General features: G+C 54.5%; 7 protein-coding genes across 7 annotated transcripts; 4 read left to right on the top strand and 3 right to left on the bottom strand.

Annotated features, from left to right (window-relative positions):
- Positions 1–256: 256 nt before the first annotated feature.
- CORC01_08943 (TspO/MBR family protein) lies at positions 257–997 on the top strand (the record flags this gene model as incomplete). Its single annotated transcript, XM_022620573.1, has 3 exons — positions 257–368; positions 435–528; positions 616–997. 3 exons carry the CDS (start codon positions 257–259, stop codon positions 995–997), a joined length of 588 nt encoding a protein of 195 aa, XP_022472963.1.
- Positions 998–1,863: 866 nt separating this feature from the next.
- Positions 1,864–2,931, bottom strand: CORC01_08942 (uncharacterized protein; the record flags this gene model as incomplete). Its single annotated transcript, XM_022620572.1, has 2 exons — positions 1,864–2,757; positions 2,833–2,931. 2 exons carry the CDS (start codon positions 2,929–2,931, stop codon positions 1,864–1,866), a joined length of 993 nt encoding a protein of 330 aa, XP_022472962.1.
- Positions 2,932–4,531: 1,600 nt separating this feature from the next.
- On the bottom strand, positions 4,532–6,721 carry CORC01_08941 (pre-mRNA-splicing ATP-dependent RNA helicase PRP28; the record flags this gene model as incomplete). Its single annotated transcript, XM_022620571.1, has 1 exon — positions 4,532–6,721. One exon carries the CDS (start codon positions 6,719–6,721, stop codon positions 4,532–4,534), a length of 2,190 nt encoding a protein of 729 aa, XP_022472961.1.
- A 609-nt stretch (positions 6,722–7,330) lies between these two features.
- Positions 7,331–7,976, top strand: CORC01_08940 (uncharacterized protein; the record flags this gene model as incomplete). The annotated part of the gene is made up of 3 exons (XM_022620570.1): positions 7,331–7,716; positions 7,821–7,881; positions 7,941–7,976. The coding sequence occupies 3 exons, from the start codon at positions 7,331–7,333 to the stop codon at positions 7,974–7,976; spliced, it is 483 nt and encodes a 160-aa protein (XP_022472960.1).
- A 428-nt stretch (positions 7,977–8,404) lies between these two features.
- On the top strand, positions 8,405–9,004 carry CORC01_08939 (CSL zinc finger; the record flags this gene model as incomplete). Its single annotated transcript, XM_022620569.1, has 1 exon — positions 8,405–9,004. The coding sequence occupies one exon, from the start codon at positions 8,405–8,407 to the stop codon at positions 9,002–9,004; it is 600 nt and encodes a 199-aa protein (XP_022472959.1).
- An 884-nt stretch (positions 9,005–9,888) lies between these two features.
- On the bottom strand, positions 9,889–10,920 carry CORC01_08938 (14-3-3 family protein; the record flags this gene model as incomplete). Its single annotated transcript, XM_022620568.1, has 5 exons — positions 9,889–10,020; positions 10,075–10,145; positions 10,202–10,443; positions 10,497–10,803; positions 10,860–10,920. 5 exons carry the CDS (start codon positions 10,918–10,920, stop codon positions 9,889–9,891), a joined length of 813 nt encoding a protein of 270 aa, XP_022472958.1.
- A 2,855-nt stretch (positions 10,921–13,775) lies between these two features.
- CORC01_08937 (uncharacterized protein) lies at positions 13,776–14,308 on the top strand (the record flags this gene model as incomplete). The annotated part of the gene is made up of 3 exons (XM_022620567.1): positions 13,776–13,903; positions 14,015–14,146; positions 14,269–14,308. The coding sequence occupies 3 exons, from the start codon at positions 13,776–13,778 to the stop codon at positions 14,306–14,308; spliced, it is 300 nt and encodes a 99-aa protein (XP_022472957.1).
- Between the last annotated feature and the right edge of the window lie 75 nt (positions 14,309–14,383).

The following is a 14,383-nucleotide window of genomic DNA, read 5'->3' as shown; positions in this document are numbered from 1 at the left end:
GACAACATAAGAGACCTCTGAACATTGCGTCATAGCTTCTCCTGTAAGAGGATAGCTTCTCGCATGTCGGACTGGGACCCGCCCCGAGGTTGCGCATCCCATCGCATGTTCCAGACGAACAGGCAATTTACTTTAAAAACCACCATTCGCAAACCTCACCAGACTTCCCGCTGACGCTTGACTTAGAGTCGATACTTTCTCTTCTCCCCTCCAAGTCAACTTTAACAGATTTTCAAATTGAAATCGGTTGCCCACAATGACAACCTTCATCCCGGCCCTGACCTTACCCCACCAGGTCTTCGAGAATGCCGCCGCCTCGATTCTGCTCCCCATAGCTCTCGGGACGGCCGTGGGCTTCTCTTCGCGACGTATGTTCCCCCCTCAAGACACCTCACACCATCGTTCAAAATTGACATTAATGGAAACCCAAATAGCCAAAGACACTAAAAAGACCTACGCCGCCATCAAGAACCCTCCCTTCCGCCCTCCCGCGTGGGTCTTCGGCCCAGCATGGACCCTCCTCTATGGGTAAGCCTACCAACTCCTCCCCCCTCCCGAACAGTCTAAACCGTTCACGACGCGCCTTTCCCTGATGTTGACAACCGCTTCCTTAAGCTTGATGGGCTACTCCGCCTACCGCGCCCTCCAAACAGGCCTCTCCCCAACCTCCTCCATCCAACAAATCAACGACACCAAACACGGCGCGACCCTCTACACGATCCAGTTGGGCCTCAACCTAATCTGGATGCCCCTCTTCTTCCTCCTCAAGCGCCCCATCGAAGCCACCGTTGACATCCTCGCCCTCATTGGCATAAACTCATACCTCGCCTACCTCTGGGGCTCCGTCGACGCCGTCGCGGGCGCCTGCCTCGTTCCCTACCTCGGCTGGCTCTCCTTTGCGACCTACCTCTGCGCCGGGGCCGGCTATCTCAATGACTGGGATCTCAAAGGCGCCGAGGAGCGCTACGATGCCGCCCAGGCTTCCAAGAAGCAGTAGTGCTGCGACTGCTACCTCTGTCGCGGCACCGGAGGCCGTGATAGCGATTCCGGTCATGGGGAAGAGGAGGAAGTGTTGAGTTGGTGGGCGGTTCTACGTGCTATGGCGTTCTGATTGCTACTGGTCTGTCCCCTTATGTTGAGCGTCATTACGGGAAAACATCGATATCCATGCTTAGATCAAAGTTTGAGAACCGCGGAGAAAGAAGACTGTATCGGGTTATTGTCTTGAAGGTCAAGTCACACAGCTGGCACAGATCATAGCAGCATGGAAGCTATGAGAACATGGAATAGGCCTGGTCGAAATGTAATTATAGGGGGGCTGACTTACGCGATTAAAATAACAAAGCTTCCATCGTGATCAAGGAACAGACGCGTCAGTCTCATCGAGTGAGGAACGAATGTTATGAGATGTCCCTGGAGCCGTCTCCTTTGCTTTGACCATCATAGCCAACACCTCGCGAATTTGCGTGGTAATCTCGTGAAACCCGGAAAGGTAGTCTTGAATAGATACTTCGGGATAAGAGACCAACTAAGCATTGGAGAGGCAAATTATCAAACTGCGTTAGGTAGCCTTGGAATCGTGAATCGAAGGTTGTATAAAGGACTGAATAATCTACGCTTGCGTCTCTTCCCAATTTTTGGTAAAACCACAGCCATCTAGCCCATCCAATTCCGCCCGAAGTTTATGCACATGTATATATATATACGTTTCCAAAACTGTGTCCTCCCCGTTTGCGCCATCTAAATGCCATCCAAATTTTGTAAAAGCCCCATCCACCAACCACGACAGGAGCCGCCACAGCCACCCAAAACTCTAGGATATCTCAAAGGGTTCAACACACGAAAAAAAGGGAAAAGATAGTTCTATTGCAGGGGAAAATGTCGCTTGAGGCCGTCAAAAACAATGAAAATGAAGGCCGAGCTGGGCGCCGAGCGAAGGCACGTTATGCCGCAACCCCGATACAGACCCCTCAGCCCGTGCTGCCGCCATACGGCCGCGCCCTCCTGCCAGAACGAACGGCTCAACGCCGCGTCACCAATGGCCGCCGTCTGCATGCGCGACTTAATCGTGTCAGCCGGGAAGAAGAGGAAGTTGTACGACACGCCGCCCGAGGCGCCCGCCAACGCCTGCTGCCACAGCGGCAGCGGCTTTGCCGCCAGCGCGTCTCTTTCACCCTCTGTCTTGGCCGACCTGGCGTTGAGCACTTTGAACATTTTGGTCACTGTCTCCTTGCTGCCGAACCAGGCAGCGCACCCGCCGGACTCGCGGATCAGGGTGCCCATCTGGCCGTGCCAGAAGCCCCTGATGCCGTTGTGGCGGTAGATGTCGCGGACGACGGAGAGCGGGCGCAGTTGCTGCGGCGCCGCCGAACCGTCGGCCCGGGGAGGGGCCTGGATCTTGCACTTGACGAGCTCGACGGGCGTAAGGACGTACGACGTGAAGAAGCCGGAGAAGGCGCCGGTGAGCCACAGTGCCGACAAAGACAGCTCCTGGCCCTGGGCCGTCCACCCGGACGAGTATACAGCGGCGCGGCCGATCCGTTCGAAGAAGAACAGGCTGCTGTTCTCGAGCGCGGCTCCGACGAGCGGCGCGCTGATGCCACGGTAAAGGCCGCGGACGCCCTCGGCCTTGAAAGACTGGCGGAAGCAGTCGAGCGGGCCCTTGTAGTGGAGGGGCTGGTTGTCGGGTTGAGATTGGAGGCGGACCTTGACCGTGTCGAAGGGGTACTCGATGTATTTTCCGACAACGCCCGCGACCTGATGAAATTAACTTGTCAGCCAACTCCCTATTGAGCGTCATTTGCAAGTTGGACGACTTGCCGATCCGTAGACAATGTCCTCCATTGCCTCCAGTGCCGCGGTACGGCTCTTTTTCAGCGACACCGGTGCGTCATGGTGGGGGATCTCCATCGCTACCGCTGCCGAGTCCATTGTGATGGCAATTGAGAGGTTCTGGGGCTAAGTGATAGCTGCCTGAGCTATTTGGAGGTCGTCGTAGGTAATTGTAAGGTCGGACGAAGGGTCGCGCGCCCTCCGGTTATCCCTCAAAGGTCGGTGTGACGAGAGGAGGGGTTATTTGTTGCGCAATTCGCTCGTCGAAGTACCAGCCAGGATACCGCGCAGCTCAACAGCTTTTCGATTGCGACTGTGAACCTCGAAAGCAACAAGGACACAAAGAAACAAAAGAAGAAGCAGATTAAAAAGGAGCAAGTGCAGGACGTCCGGTTGAATACCTAGAAGGCTATTCAGCACTGTCCTCACTGCTCCCTCTCGTACTGAGTTGAATCAGGGAGATGGGACGGCCATACAAGGAGACGGAGAACGGACGGGTACCGCGGGGCAAAAGCGAATGTAGCCGACAGTGTCCACGGTGTGTCACCCAGCAAGCACGTAACGCCCAAAGATCTTTTGGGGGGAGGGGTGGATATTCGAGGGAAAAAAAAAATACCCACCGATACCGGGAAGGGTTTAGGCCGATTTCCAGGTTCGGGAGTCTCTGCACCAAGCTTGCTACGTTCAGTGATAATTTTCGCAATGTTCAAAAAGCCCGCGCTCGAGAGTGAGGCAGCCAGGAGGTTCAACGTGAGCAGGAGAGAGAAAAGGAATAGACAAGGTGGTTGTCAAAACAGCCAGTTCATGACTTGGAGAGGCGCATGGCATGGGGTTTATACTACAGCCATGCGAAATAAACGGTGAAGGGCGGGCGCGCAGGGAGGGAACCGCAGAATTACAAGTGCTGGTGGAGTTTTGGGCGCACCAGCATGGAAGGCAAGGTTAGCATGAGGTACATTCCTACCTTCCATGACTGAGGTAATTTACATGTACCTCTCATGAGCCAAAGCACATTGGGTCGAGTTGCAAAAAATTCTCTTTTACACTTTCCTGCTTCCATTCTGTGTGGCGAGGTACATTTCCTCACTGCTTTCTGCGTCTTGCAGCGGTACACTAGGCGCACTTTCCAGGCCCAGAACATCCCGGGGGCCCTGACATCAGACCGAGGGAGGAACATTGCGTAAAAACCCTCGCTTTATGGTGGGGTTTTTGGTCGGCGGGAGCTAGGCAGTCAGTCGGGTGAGTTCTTGGAAAACCCAAACCGATGAGGGCGGGTGCCGAATCCTTCCCCGCTGTCGGTGTCAGGCACAGCAAGGAGCCCCGCCATCTGGGCAGGGACCGAGTTGTCTTGTCGGGGAAACTAAGTACATTGGGTGATCAGTCTGTTGGAATAGACTTCCAGCAATGGATATCAATTTTGGGGAAATGAAAAGAGACTTGGGACGCACATAAACACTCTGAATGACCAGACAGAAATTCGTCAAAAAGAACGACATGGGACGGTGTGGAAGGTGACGGCAGCGACAGCGAGACAGGTAGACGCGCTAGAACCCGAGGCGCCGACGATAATGGCTCGGACATAAAATTTTTATCAGATCAGATTATCAAGATAATCTATCAGGCCGGATCTAGTCCACTTTCATCTATTCAGTCTCTCTTCCCATCCACTCGCCATGCTACCGTCACCCATTACCCTACATTAGGCGCCCCACTGACCCCCCTTGCCTGACGACTGCTCCTCTCCACCGGCCCTCTTGTGCCCTCGAGTGGGTTTCTGCTGCGCGGCCTCGTGCCGCCGAAGCTCCTCGGGCACGCGTGAGATGGAGCTCTTGGAGAGCATCTGCTTGAGGTCGTAGAAAAGGTCCGCATCCTCGTTGCCCAAGAACGTAATTGCGACACCACTCTTGCCCGCGCGACCCGTGCGACCAATGCGATGCGTGTAACTCTCGATGCTGGTTGCCATGTTGAAGTTGATGACGAGACTGACATCGGGCACGTCGATACCTCTTCCTGCTAGGTCCGTCGCCACGAGCACCTGCGTCTGGCCGTTGCGAACCGACGCCAGCGCCGCCTCTCTCTGCTCCTGCGTCTTGCTTCCATGTAGCGTGACTGCAGAGTAGCCCATTTGCTTGACGTCTCGCGCGACAGCGTCGCAATTGCGCTTGATGTTGACGAATACGATGATGGGCGGGGCGAACTCCCCAGCAGCAAGGATCTCCTGCAGCCGCTTCTTTTTCTTGTCCTCGCCGGACACCATCTCGACTCTTTGCTCGACCGTGTCGACCGCCTCACCAGCATTACCAATCGTGACGATGGCCGGGCGCCGGAGGTACTTTCTCGCAATCTTTTCGACAGTCGGTGGCATCGTGGCCGTGTACATCATCGTCTGTCTGTACCTGTCCCTGGCGCCAAGATAACTCTTCATCAAGGTGGCATTTTCCGCATCATCCGTGTCGGGCTTCTCGTTGGTGACCGGAAGAGCATCGAGAATCTTGTTCACTGACTCCTCGAAACCGAGGTCGATCATCCGATCTGCTTCATCCATGATGACATAGCAGCATTGAGACAGGACGAGAACGCGCCTCTCAATGCAGTCGACCAGACGACCGGGAGTTGCGACGATAATCTCGGCACCTTTTCCTAACGCGTGCACCTGCTCTTCCATCGAGTGACCACCCACGATACTGACGACGTTGAAGCCAAGTGGGTCGGCGAATTTGTGCGCTTCCGTCTCAATTTGCTGGACCAGTTCACGCGTGGGCGCCAGAATAAGCGCGTACGCTCCGTCGTTCTTGTTGACTTCCGTCAAGGGCGGCAGGTCCGAGATGTAGACCAGTAACGGCAGAAGGAACGCCGCAGTTTTACCAGAACCCGTGACGGCTACACCGATGAGATCTCTGGCCTGCATCGCGATAGGGATAGCTGCTCTCTGAATGGGCGAAGGATCTTTGTAGCCGACCCTGTCGACGATCTCCAGTAGCCTTCGTGGCAACCCTGATTCTTTCCAGCTGCGCATCGGGTTGGGGATGAGGCCGCCCTTTGTCGCAATGCCAAAGTCTTCCTTGAAAATTCTCCAGTCTCGTTCTCGCATGTCCTCGAGAGTCTTTTTCGACCAGTGCTTGCCCAAGCCTGACCGGTCGGCGCGCTCCTTTGCCTTCTCTCGTGCTTTGTAGAAGTCCTCCATAAACTCCTTTGCCCGTTGCTTTCCAAACTCGCGGTCCCTCTGCTCTATCATTCTCGCACGTCTTCTTGCAATCTCCTCGGCTTCTTCCGTGTATTCGCCTGACAAACTGCCGAATGTGTAGGATTTCAGGGTTGTCGAATTGGACTCGTACATCGGGTCGTTCTCGAGCGTGGTGTCTTCCTCCGCGTCCCATTCGAACTTGAACTCGGTCGCCCTCTTCCGTTTCTTTTTGACCGAAAAATTGGACTCTTTGTTCACCTCGGGGCCGAGGTATCGGTTGCGCAGCAGGTCAGCCTCGATAGCTTCGGCAGTCTTCTTCTCCTTGCCGTCCTTCGTCGCCGTTTTGCGGTCCTGCTTGTCGCGCCCCCGGCCTCCGGCGCCTCGGCTGTCCCTGCCGTTTTCCGCGGCGTTCATTGCCTTTGGTCCGGTGGGTACTCTGCTGCCATATCCATTCTGCGCTCTGCTATCGCCCGCGCCGTTCGCTTCGGCGACCCATTTCCTCTCGAGATCGGCCTTCTTTTTCGCGTCTTCTTCAGCCTTACGCTTGCGCTCTTCTTCTTCCTGTTTCGCCTTCTCTGCTGCTTGGCGCTCTCGCTCCTTCTTTGGGATGAACCGTAGCTTCGATGCGGCGGCGTCAGCGGCCTTCTTCTTCTTAAGGATCTCCTCAAGGTCCAAAGGTACCTTCTTCGCTTGGTTGGTGCTCATATTCGGGTTGTGTATGATATTGTGGCGAAAAGGTAAGGGGAAGAATACTGGTGACGGAGATCTTTGTTGCAATCACTAGCCTAATACTCGTAGGGCAGTGCGGATCGAGTAGACTTCGAAACTGATGGGAGTCAGGCGCTGCAGTGACCACGGCTATGCTGTCCACGCCTTGATAACACCCAGTTATGAAGGATTAAAGGTGCCTTGCGGAACTGCCGAGTACCTGGACAACTTAGAGTGACGTCTGGCGACTGTGTATTTCAGAAGTTAAAGATGGATGATTTGTTCAGACACCTTGAGAGAAGGCTGCGATTTGCGCCACAGGTGAGAAAGCGCCACAGAAATGCGACCCAATCAAATCGCACACTTTCCGGCAATTCTTTCCTGGACTCTAAGCTCCCAACCCTGCCAGTCGTATGCACGTACAGGGGTGAATAAGGCTGGTCGCTCCTAAATTTGACCAGCGTCAGATCGATTGAGCACCCCGAATAAACTGACGAAGAGGCTTGCCGACGACCGCCCATTCCTCGACGAGACGACTTGGCAATGCCACAGCGCTTGCACAGGAAGCCATAATAGCAACCGCAAATTGTATACTAATCCTACACAATGGCCGCCGCCGAGCAGTACATCCAGCTGGCCAAGAGCCTGCCACAGCAGCTCCAGCGCTTCTTTGCCCGCTGGCCTCCCGCCGCCATCCTGCCTCACAACGCGACGACACCCAAGACGGGCTTCCAGGAGCTCACCGCCAACCCCTTTGCGCCGCAAAAGCACCCCGCCACGGGCAAGTGGCACGACCCTGTCTACTCTTTGCGCCGCCAGGCCGAGATTGTCAAGCTCGCGCGCCAGCACGGCGTGGAGGAGCTGCTGCCCTCGACGGTCAAGGGCACCGAGTACAGAATCGCGCACCGTGTCGAGCACGGACTGAGGGTGAAGGGTACCGGTGTTGGACAAAAGGTCAAGGGAAAGATTCACGAGAGGATGGTGCAGCCCAGGTACATCTACATTTTTTCTTGTGTCGGAACAGTGGCAGTCGCGGAAACTTCCCCGGCTCCTGCGCTTCTGATCATATTGAGAAATGCTAACGACGGGGGTACAGAATGGAGAAGAGGAGAGAAGCTATGCTGGCGATGCCGAAGCTCATCAAGGAGTGGAAGAAGGTAGCGTTCAAACATCCTCAATTGCTTCCTGAAGATCGCACACTGACAACTTGCACTAGGTTGGAAAGAAGAACTGGACAAGGTTTCCCAAATAAGCGCTCTACTCGGACTTTTCACTTGCGCTGCGTCAATACCATAGACGATGTACATATACAATGTATTATCATGTATAAGAAACGAATTCGACCAACTCCCGCCGTCTGAACCCTACTGACGATATTGGGGGTTTCTCCAAGCCTGAGCACCGCAGGCGACATATTTACCCCCACCAAAAACTCGGCGTGAGATACATAGTAACAAGTGTTATAATTCGACATTATGAGACAAGTTTCCGGTCATGTTAACAGAGTTTTACTAAAGATTTCATTTTTGAAGAGTCTCAACCACAAACCACTCACGTGATCACCGCAGAATCAAAGCTTCCCGAAACTCCAATTCGCTAGGAAATTTTCGCTTACAATCCCAACGAGACTTCGAGCGGCCCTGTCCGCCGCCGCTCTACCACAACCCCTTACAGCCCAAAATGAGTCCTTCATCTGCAGATCCAGGAAAAGGGCTTACGCACTACACGATCCTAGGTATAAGTCGCAAACTCGTCCAGGAACAACAAGGAGCGGCGGGGCCGCAACAGATAGTTAAACGGGCCTACCACCGAGCCCTGCTCCAAAACCACCCGGACAAATACCCACAACTCAAGAGTCAGGGTGCCGCCACCACTATTTCACAACCCAATACACAAAATTTGTCTCGCTCCACTGCCAACTTCACAATCGACCAAATCTCGACAGCCTACAAGGTCCTCTCGGATCCGAAGCAGAGGGCAGAGTACGACAGGTCCCTGGACCTGGTGCCCAACAACCAGGGTCTCAAGCGCAATGCGGAGCAGGAGGCCTTCCAGACGGGTATCGAAAACGTCGATCTCGACGATCTGAATCTCGACGAGTCTGAGGATCCTGAGGCTGAGTGCTGTTGGTATCGCAGTTGCAGGTGCGGCAACCCGCGCGGGTTCCTGTTCACGGAGGCGGACCTGGAGGAGGTGGGTGAGAACGGGGAGCTGCTCGTTGGTTGTCAGGACTGTAGTCTTTGGATGAAGGTTCACTTTGCTATAGTCTCGGATGATTAATGAAAGGGGGGCTATCAGACGGGGGAGTGAAACAGACGATAAAGTTCCTTCCGATCACAATGATTAAAGCCTTACGTGATACGGCCCAGAACAAATGTCTTTACAGACTACGGCGGAGACTGTACATATTCCTAGGCCAAGAGCACGAACGACCTGCATCAAAATCGACCGACGAAAAGTTCAGCGACTAGAGCAATAAAACCGTTCCCTGCTGGGGTATGGGCATTATTCTCTTCGACCAAAACCCTTATTCTGGTTTGATGTCCTACAGCTTCAAACTTTCCGACCCCTATGACTTGTTCAGAATTATCTCCGATCATTAGTAGACCGATCGGCCGCGTCAATAGCCTTGGCAACGTTGCGAAGGCGCTCATCCAGAACCTGCCTTGGCCGTCTATACTAGCACCGACTCCTCACGCAACGCTTTTCTGCTTACCGCTGCGGTTCGAGGCCTTTGAGTCAGCTCATTTCACCTTTCACAGCGGACATGGACGATGTCCAGTGGCCCAAAACGGTCTTAAACAGTTTCCAACATCACCAGCTCAAAAATAGAGGCAGTATCGAGCAAAGTCGTCACACGACGTTCCAAACTGGTTTGCCGGATGTGCTTCTTTGAAAGCAATTTTAGTCTTTTTTTGTTGTTGTCCAGACGGCCTTGCATTAGAGTCTAAAAGCAAACGTGGAATCAACCTCCAAAATGCTCTTCTTTAGCCCCCAGCCAGCCCCGTGCTAGGAAAAATCAACCCCTTCACAATTCTTGTGTGTATTGCCTAAACGATGCCGATTCGCAAAAACGAAATCTCCAGTCCACACTCCGTAGACACCAGTCCACCCAATTCCGGCGATGAACGCAGGTTGCAGAATGCTACGAGACCAATCACACCTTACTCAGCCTTGGGCTCCTCAGAGGCGGCGGCGGCCGGCGCCTCGGCGGAGGCGCCCTCCTCCTTGGCGGCAGCGGGAGCCTCGGCAGTGCCTGACGCCGCGGGCTCAGCCTCAGAAGAGGTCCAGAGGGTCTGTATCTCGTTGTTAGCGAAAGATTGATTCTATTGTTCACCGGGTTGTCTTACCAGGTTGTCACGGAGAAGCTGCATGATGAGGGTAGAATCCTTGTAAGACTCCTCGCTAAGGGTGTCAAGCTCTGTAGAGTACATGTCAGTAAATTGTACTTGCTGCCTCGAGTGGGACGACACGAACCGGCAATGGCATCATCGAAAGCCTGCTTGGCAAGGTGGCAAGCCTGGTCGGGAGCGTTGAGGATCTCGTAGTAGAAGACGGAGAAGTTGAGGGCGAGGCCGAGACGGATGGGGTGGGTGGGGGGAAGTTCGGTCTGGGCAACCTCGGTGGCAGCCTTGTAAGCCTCAAGGGACTTGTCGGCAGAGTCCTTGCGGCGATCGCCAACGGCGAACTCAGCGAGGTAGCGGTGGTAGTCACCCTTCCTGTCGAGGTTGTCAGAATTGCATTCACGGCCAGGATGGACGCAGATGCTTACATCTTGTGGTAGAACACCTTAGACTCGCCAGACTTGGCAGAGGGGATGAGGTGGGCATCGAGGACGTCGAGGATGTCGTCGCAGATCTTAGCAAGCTCGGCCTCGATCTTCTGGCGGTACTCCTTGATAAGGCCAACCTGGGACGAGTTGCCCTTGGACTCCTCCTTCTGCTCGATAGAGGTGACGATTCTCCACGAGGCACGGCGGGCACCGATGACATTCTTGTAGGCAACGGACAGGAGGTTGCGCTCCTCGACGGTGAGGTCACGGTCCTCGGAGGCGACGATCTTCATGTTCTCAACCATCTCTGGAAGCCCAGTCATCAGTATGATCCATCTTTTGCAATGGGCGACAGCCACATACCCTCGTAGCGCTCAGCCTGCTCAGCAAGCTTGGCCAAGTACACAGCATCATCCTGACCCATTGTGGCGGTTGGTATCTGGAGTGTCAGGTTCGATTAGCACGTGTCAGGAGACGAAGCCAAAACGGCGTTCCAAGTATTTGGTCAATATGAAATTTGAAGAGCTCGGCAAATGAAGGCGGGAATCGAAGTCGGAGGAGCGACAGGATGAATTCAGCAGGAGAAGGGCGAGTTGCGGCGTATGCGCCTCGCTGACTTCATCACTTGGCTTCGGCTCCCCGCTCCTGGTGGGGTTTTGCGCCTGACCGATCAAGATAGGGTGCGCAGTGTCGGTGAAGCTTTCAATGGATACAGAAAGAGGAATGGACAGCAGCGTCGGGAAGCGATCGACTCAAGTCGGCAACAGGCGGTTGTTGGGAATCGGTGGAAGGAGATTGCGGCGAGGGATGCGATGACGACAGAGGGGGCACGGGGGGATTGGGGGAGGGGACCACGTACCTTGGTGCGATGTTTTGAGGTTGGCGGGGATGTTCAAGTGGAACGATGGATAACTTGTCAATGGAGGATTCCCGTGTCGAGACTTGAGTTGGATCGGAGCGAGGGAAGGGAGCGTGACGAAAGGTAAATAGAGGCGGGTGTGGGCGGTTTTGCAAAGGTAGTGCGAGAGTTTTGTGAAGTTGAGAAATGGATGAGACGAAAAGGTGATGGAGTGAAATTGAGGAAGGGGCTCTGGGCTGCACCATACGTGAGGTGGCCCAGGCAAGACAAGGCAAGGCGACTGACTGGGGGGGGCCGTAGAGGGGGCTGCCGCACCGACTGGACTTGACGGGATCCGACTTGACTGGCAGGGACACACTGGGCTGGTGAGCCATGCTCTGGCCAGTCACCTTCGAGAGGCGTCTCAACCAATCCCCTCTGCTGCGCGCTAGCCCTGGAATCACCGGCTCACGTGAATCTTCCTGGGGTAGCGTCAAGTATTGCGGCTGTGCTCCGCGGCTGAGAGATACCCCTCGAGAGCCCCCGAAGTCTTTCCAAACGTACCATCCACGCTATCCTCAATGCCTCCCGTGCCTTCTCCTACCAACCTGACTCTGTGACAGAAAGTGGGGGGTACGCAGAGATACTTCCCATGCCTCTTTCCGCCTATTTCTCTAGGTCCAGCTCCCGGCGCCGTGCTCTTTCCCCAAGGTATTTCAGTGTGGTCTATCCGTACGGATGACTTGTTGCTTTCGCGGAAGGCCTTGAATCCAGGTTCGGGTACGGCCAACCTAAAGGCATTCACTCGTATGCCACGCCACGGGAAATCCTGACACCAATCCAAGGCATCAGTGAGGACGACTCCCAGATCGATGCTGTTGACCTCACCTATCCAGCTTCGACCTTGCTATGCTGATATCACGTCACTCTGCGCGTCGTTGCTTCGCCTGTCATCGCCAAACTCAGCTGTCAGGTTCAGAGTTTCTGTCTACTTGGTATACCTAATTGCTCCAAATCACACAGCCTGCAAGATGATGCGAAGCCAGACCCCTCCTCCCGTCTTCTCATCCCATTTCGTCTCTTCTTTTCATGCAATTGCCGAGCGGCCACCGTGCTCCATTCATCCTTTGAGTTCAGGCACTTATTTGTTCTTTGGTCACATTGTCCTGCCTAACCTGAGGTAAAGCAAGGCACCTTACCTCACGTCAAGGTAGGTTGCATACTGCTGTTCGTAGCCAGGACCCCTTGAACTAAGAATGGTTGTTTCCTCGGCTGCCGTTGCCTGTCTAGGCTGAGGGGAAGGCAGGAGAGTTAGGGAGGAAGAAACCGTCCTTTCCTTTGCCGTCGCTAGGAACCTGAAGCCAACTCAAGTTCGGCCAAGGCAGCACTTACATACCCGGCATACTTTGCAGAGCCAGACGTCTCCTCTCCACTGAAAAGGTACCTGGGGCTGCGAGACAAAGGCGAGAGACGTCGCACCACAATGACTACACACCACCGGCACCCCATCGGTCGCCTCTGAAGCGACAGATCTCCCGAATCTCTCTCCCAGCCCGAGGGCCCGGGGACCATCCTAGTTGGAACAGAGATTCAGCCTTGCCGGAGATAACGAGAATGCGCGGATAAGGCTACGGGCTTGCCTGGGGAATGCAACCCACAGTGGACTACGAGAATCATCGGGATGGAGATATGCGAGTCCCATCTTATGCACGAGTCTTCTCGGGGCAACGCCTCGGTATCACCAGGAAGAGCACCGTACGCAGCAGTGCGACTCTTCACAGAAGCAGACCAGCTTTCGCAGTTCAATCCCCAAAATGGCATCGATCATATTCAACGATGACTTAGGTCTGGAAGCATGGTATCGCGTGTCGATCGGCACGGAATTATGTGGAGGCTCCGTACCTGTTCCACGGTATGTAGGGAATTACATCGCCTTCTTCGAATCGTCAACATCGCGAACATGACCCTGAACCAGCTTTGGTTGGCCGCAAGCAGGTGACCGCCGCCCAGTCTCCTGAGGAAAAACAAACCCGTTGTACCGTTTAGTTGATAACCCATCGAAGCCGAGAAATGCCGGCCGTCGATGTTAATGATATACCTCGCTCACGCCGGGTATGACGTATCACATTCCCGTACCCCCATACTCGGGTGAAGAAGGGCGACCGGAGTAAGCAAAAGCTCCCTCCTCCGAAAGTCTAGTGTGAAAGGATCAGATCATCCCCCCTTTGTCCAATGAGCTCTCGAGGAGCATTCCCTTCCCCAGCAGGAGCTATTCCAGGCATCATCCAGCACCTACCACCACCTAATCCCCACAATCCAACCTATCACAAAACCCGTCCAACTTGCACCATCGTCATCGGCCAACTTGCTTCACAACAAAAACAAAAACCTCCAATTGATCCTGCGTTACCTCTTCGAGACCCTCTACCAATCTTTTCAAAATGATGCGCATCGCTGCTACCAAGGCCGCGGCCCGACCCCTGACTCTTGCCTCGAGAGCTTGCTTCAGCACCACTGCTCGCACCATGAGCGAGGGCGACACTGGAGCTCCCTCCAAGTACGGAGGCGGGTAAGTCTCTCTCTTTCCACGCAACCAGTCGTTCTAGGCCCAGTGCGCATGGTATTGGAAAAGCTGCACTCAGCAACGACGAGATCAATAATAAGCTGACAAGAAATGAAGTGATGCCTTCCAGAAGCGCGAAAAGGCCAGCGAGGACTACGCCATCCGCCAGCGCGAGAAGGAGAAGCTCCTCGAACTCAAGAAGAAGCTCAGCGAGCAGCAGGCCCACCTCCAGCAGCTGTCTGATCACATGTTCGTCGACCTTTCCCACCCGCGCGCCCTGTTCACCCAATTCCATTGCACCCTCTACTTTTTGATTCCGTCTTTTCACTTCCTGCGCTCTTTTCAGCCTTTGCTAATTCAACCTCAAACAGTGACGAGATCACCAAGAACCAGGGTGGCGAGCACAACTAAGGAAAAGAATGCACTCCCGCGTTTCAGAAAATTTCCAGGCGATAATACCAATGGAGGGCGGGGCTGGGGAATCCA

This window comes from Colletotrichum orchidophilum (assembly GCF_001831195.1).
Source record: "Colletotrichum orchidophilum strain IMI 309357 chromosome Unknown Scaffold_78.1, whole genome shotgun sequence".
Taxonomy (NCBI): domain Eukaryota; kingdom Fungi; phylum Ascomycota; class Sordariomycetes; order Glomerellales; family Glomerellaceae; genus Colletotrichum; species Colletotrichum orchidophilum.
Note: the sequence above shows the minus strand (reverse complement) of the source record. Positions and strands in the feature narration are given on the sequence as shown.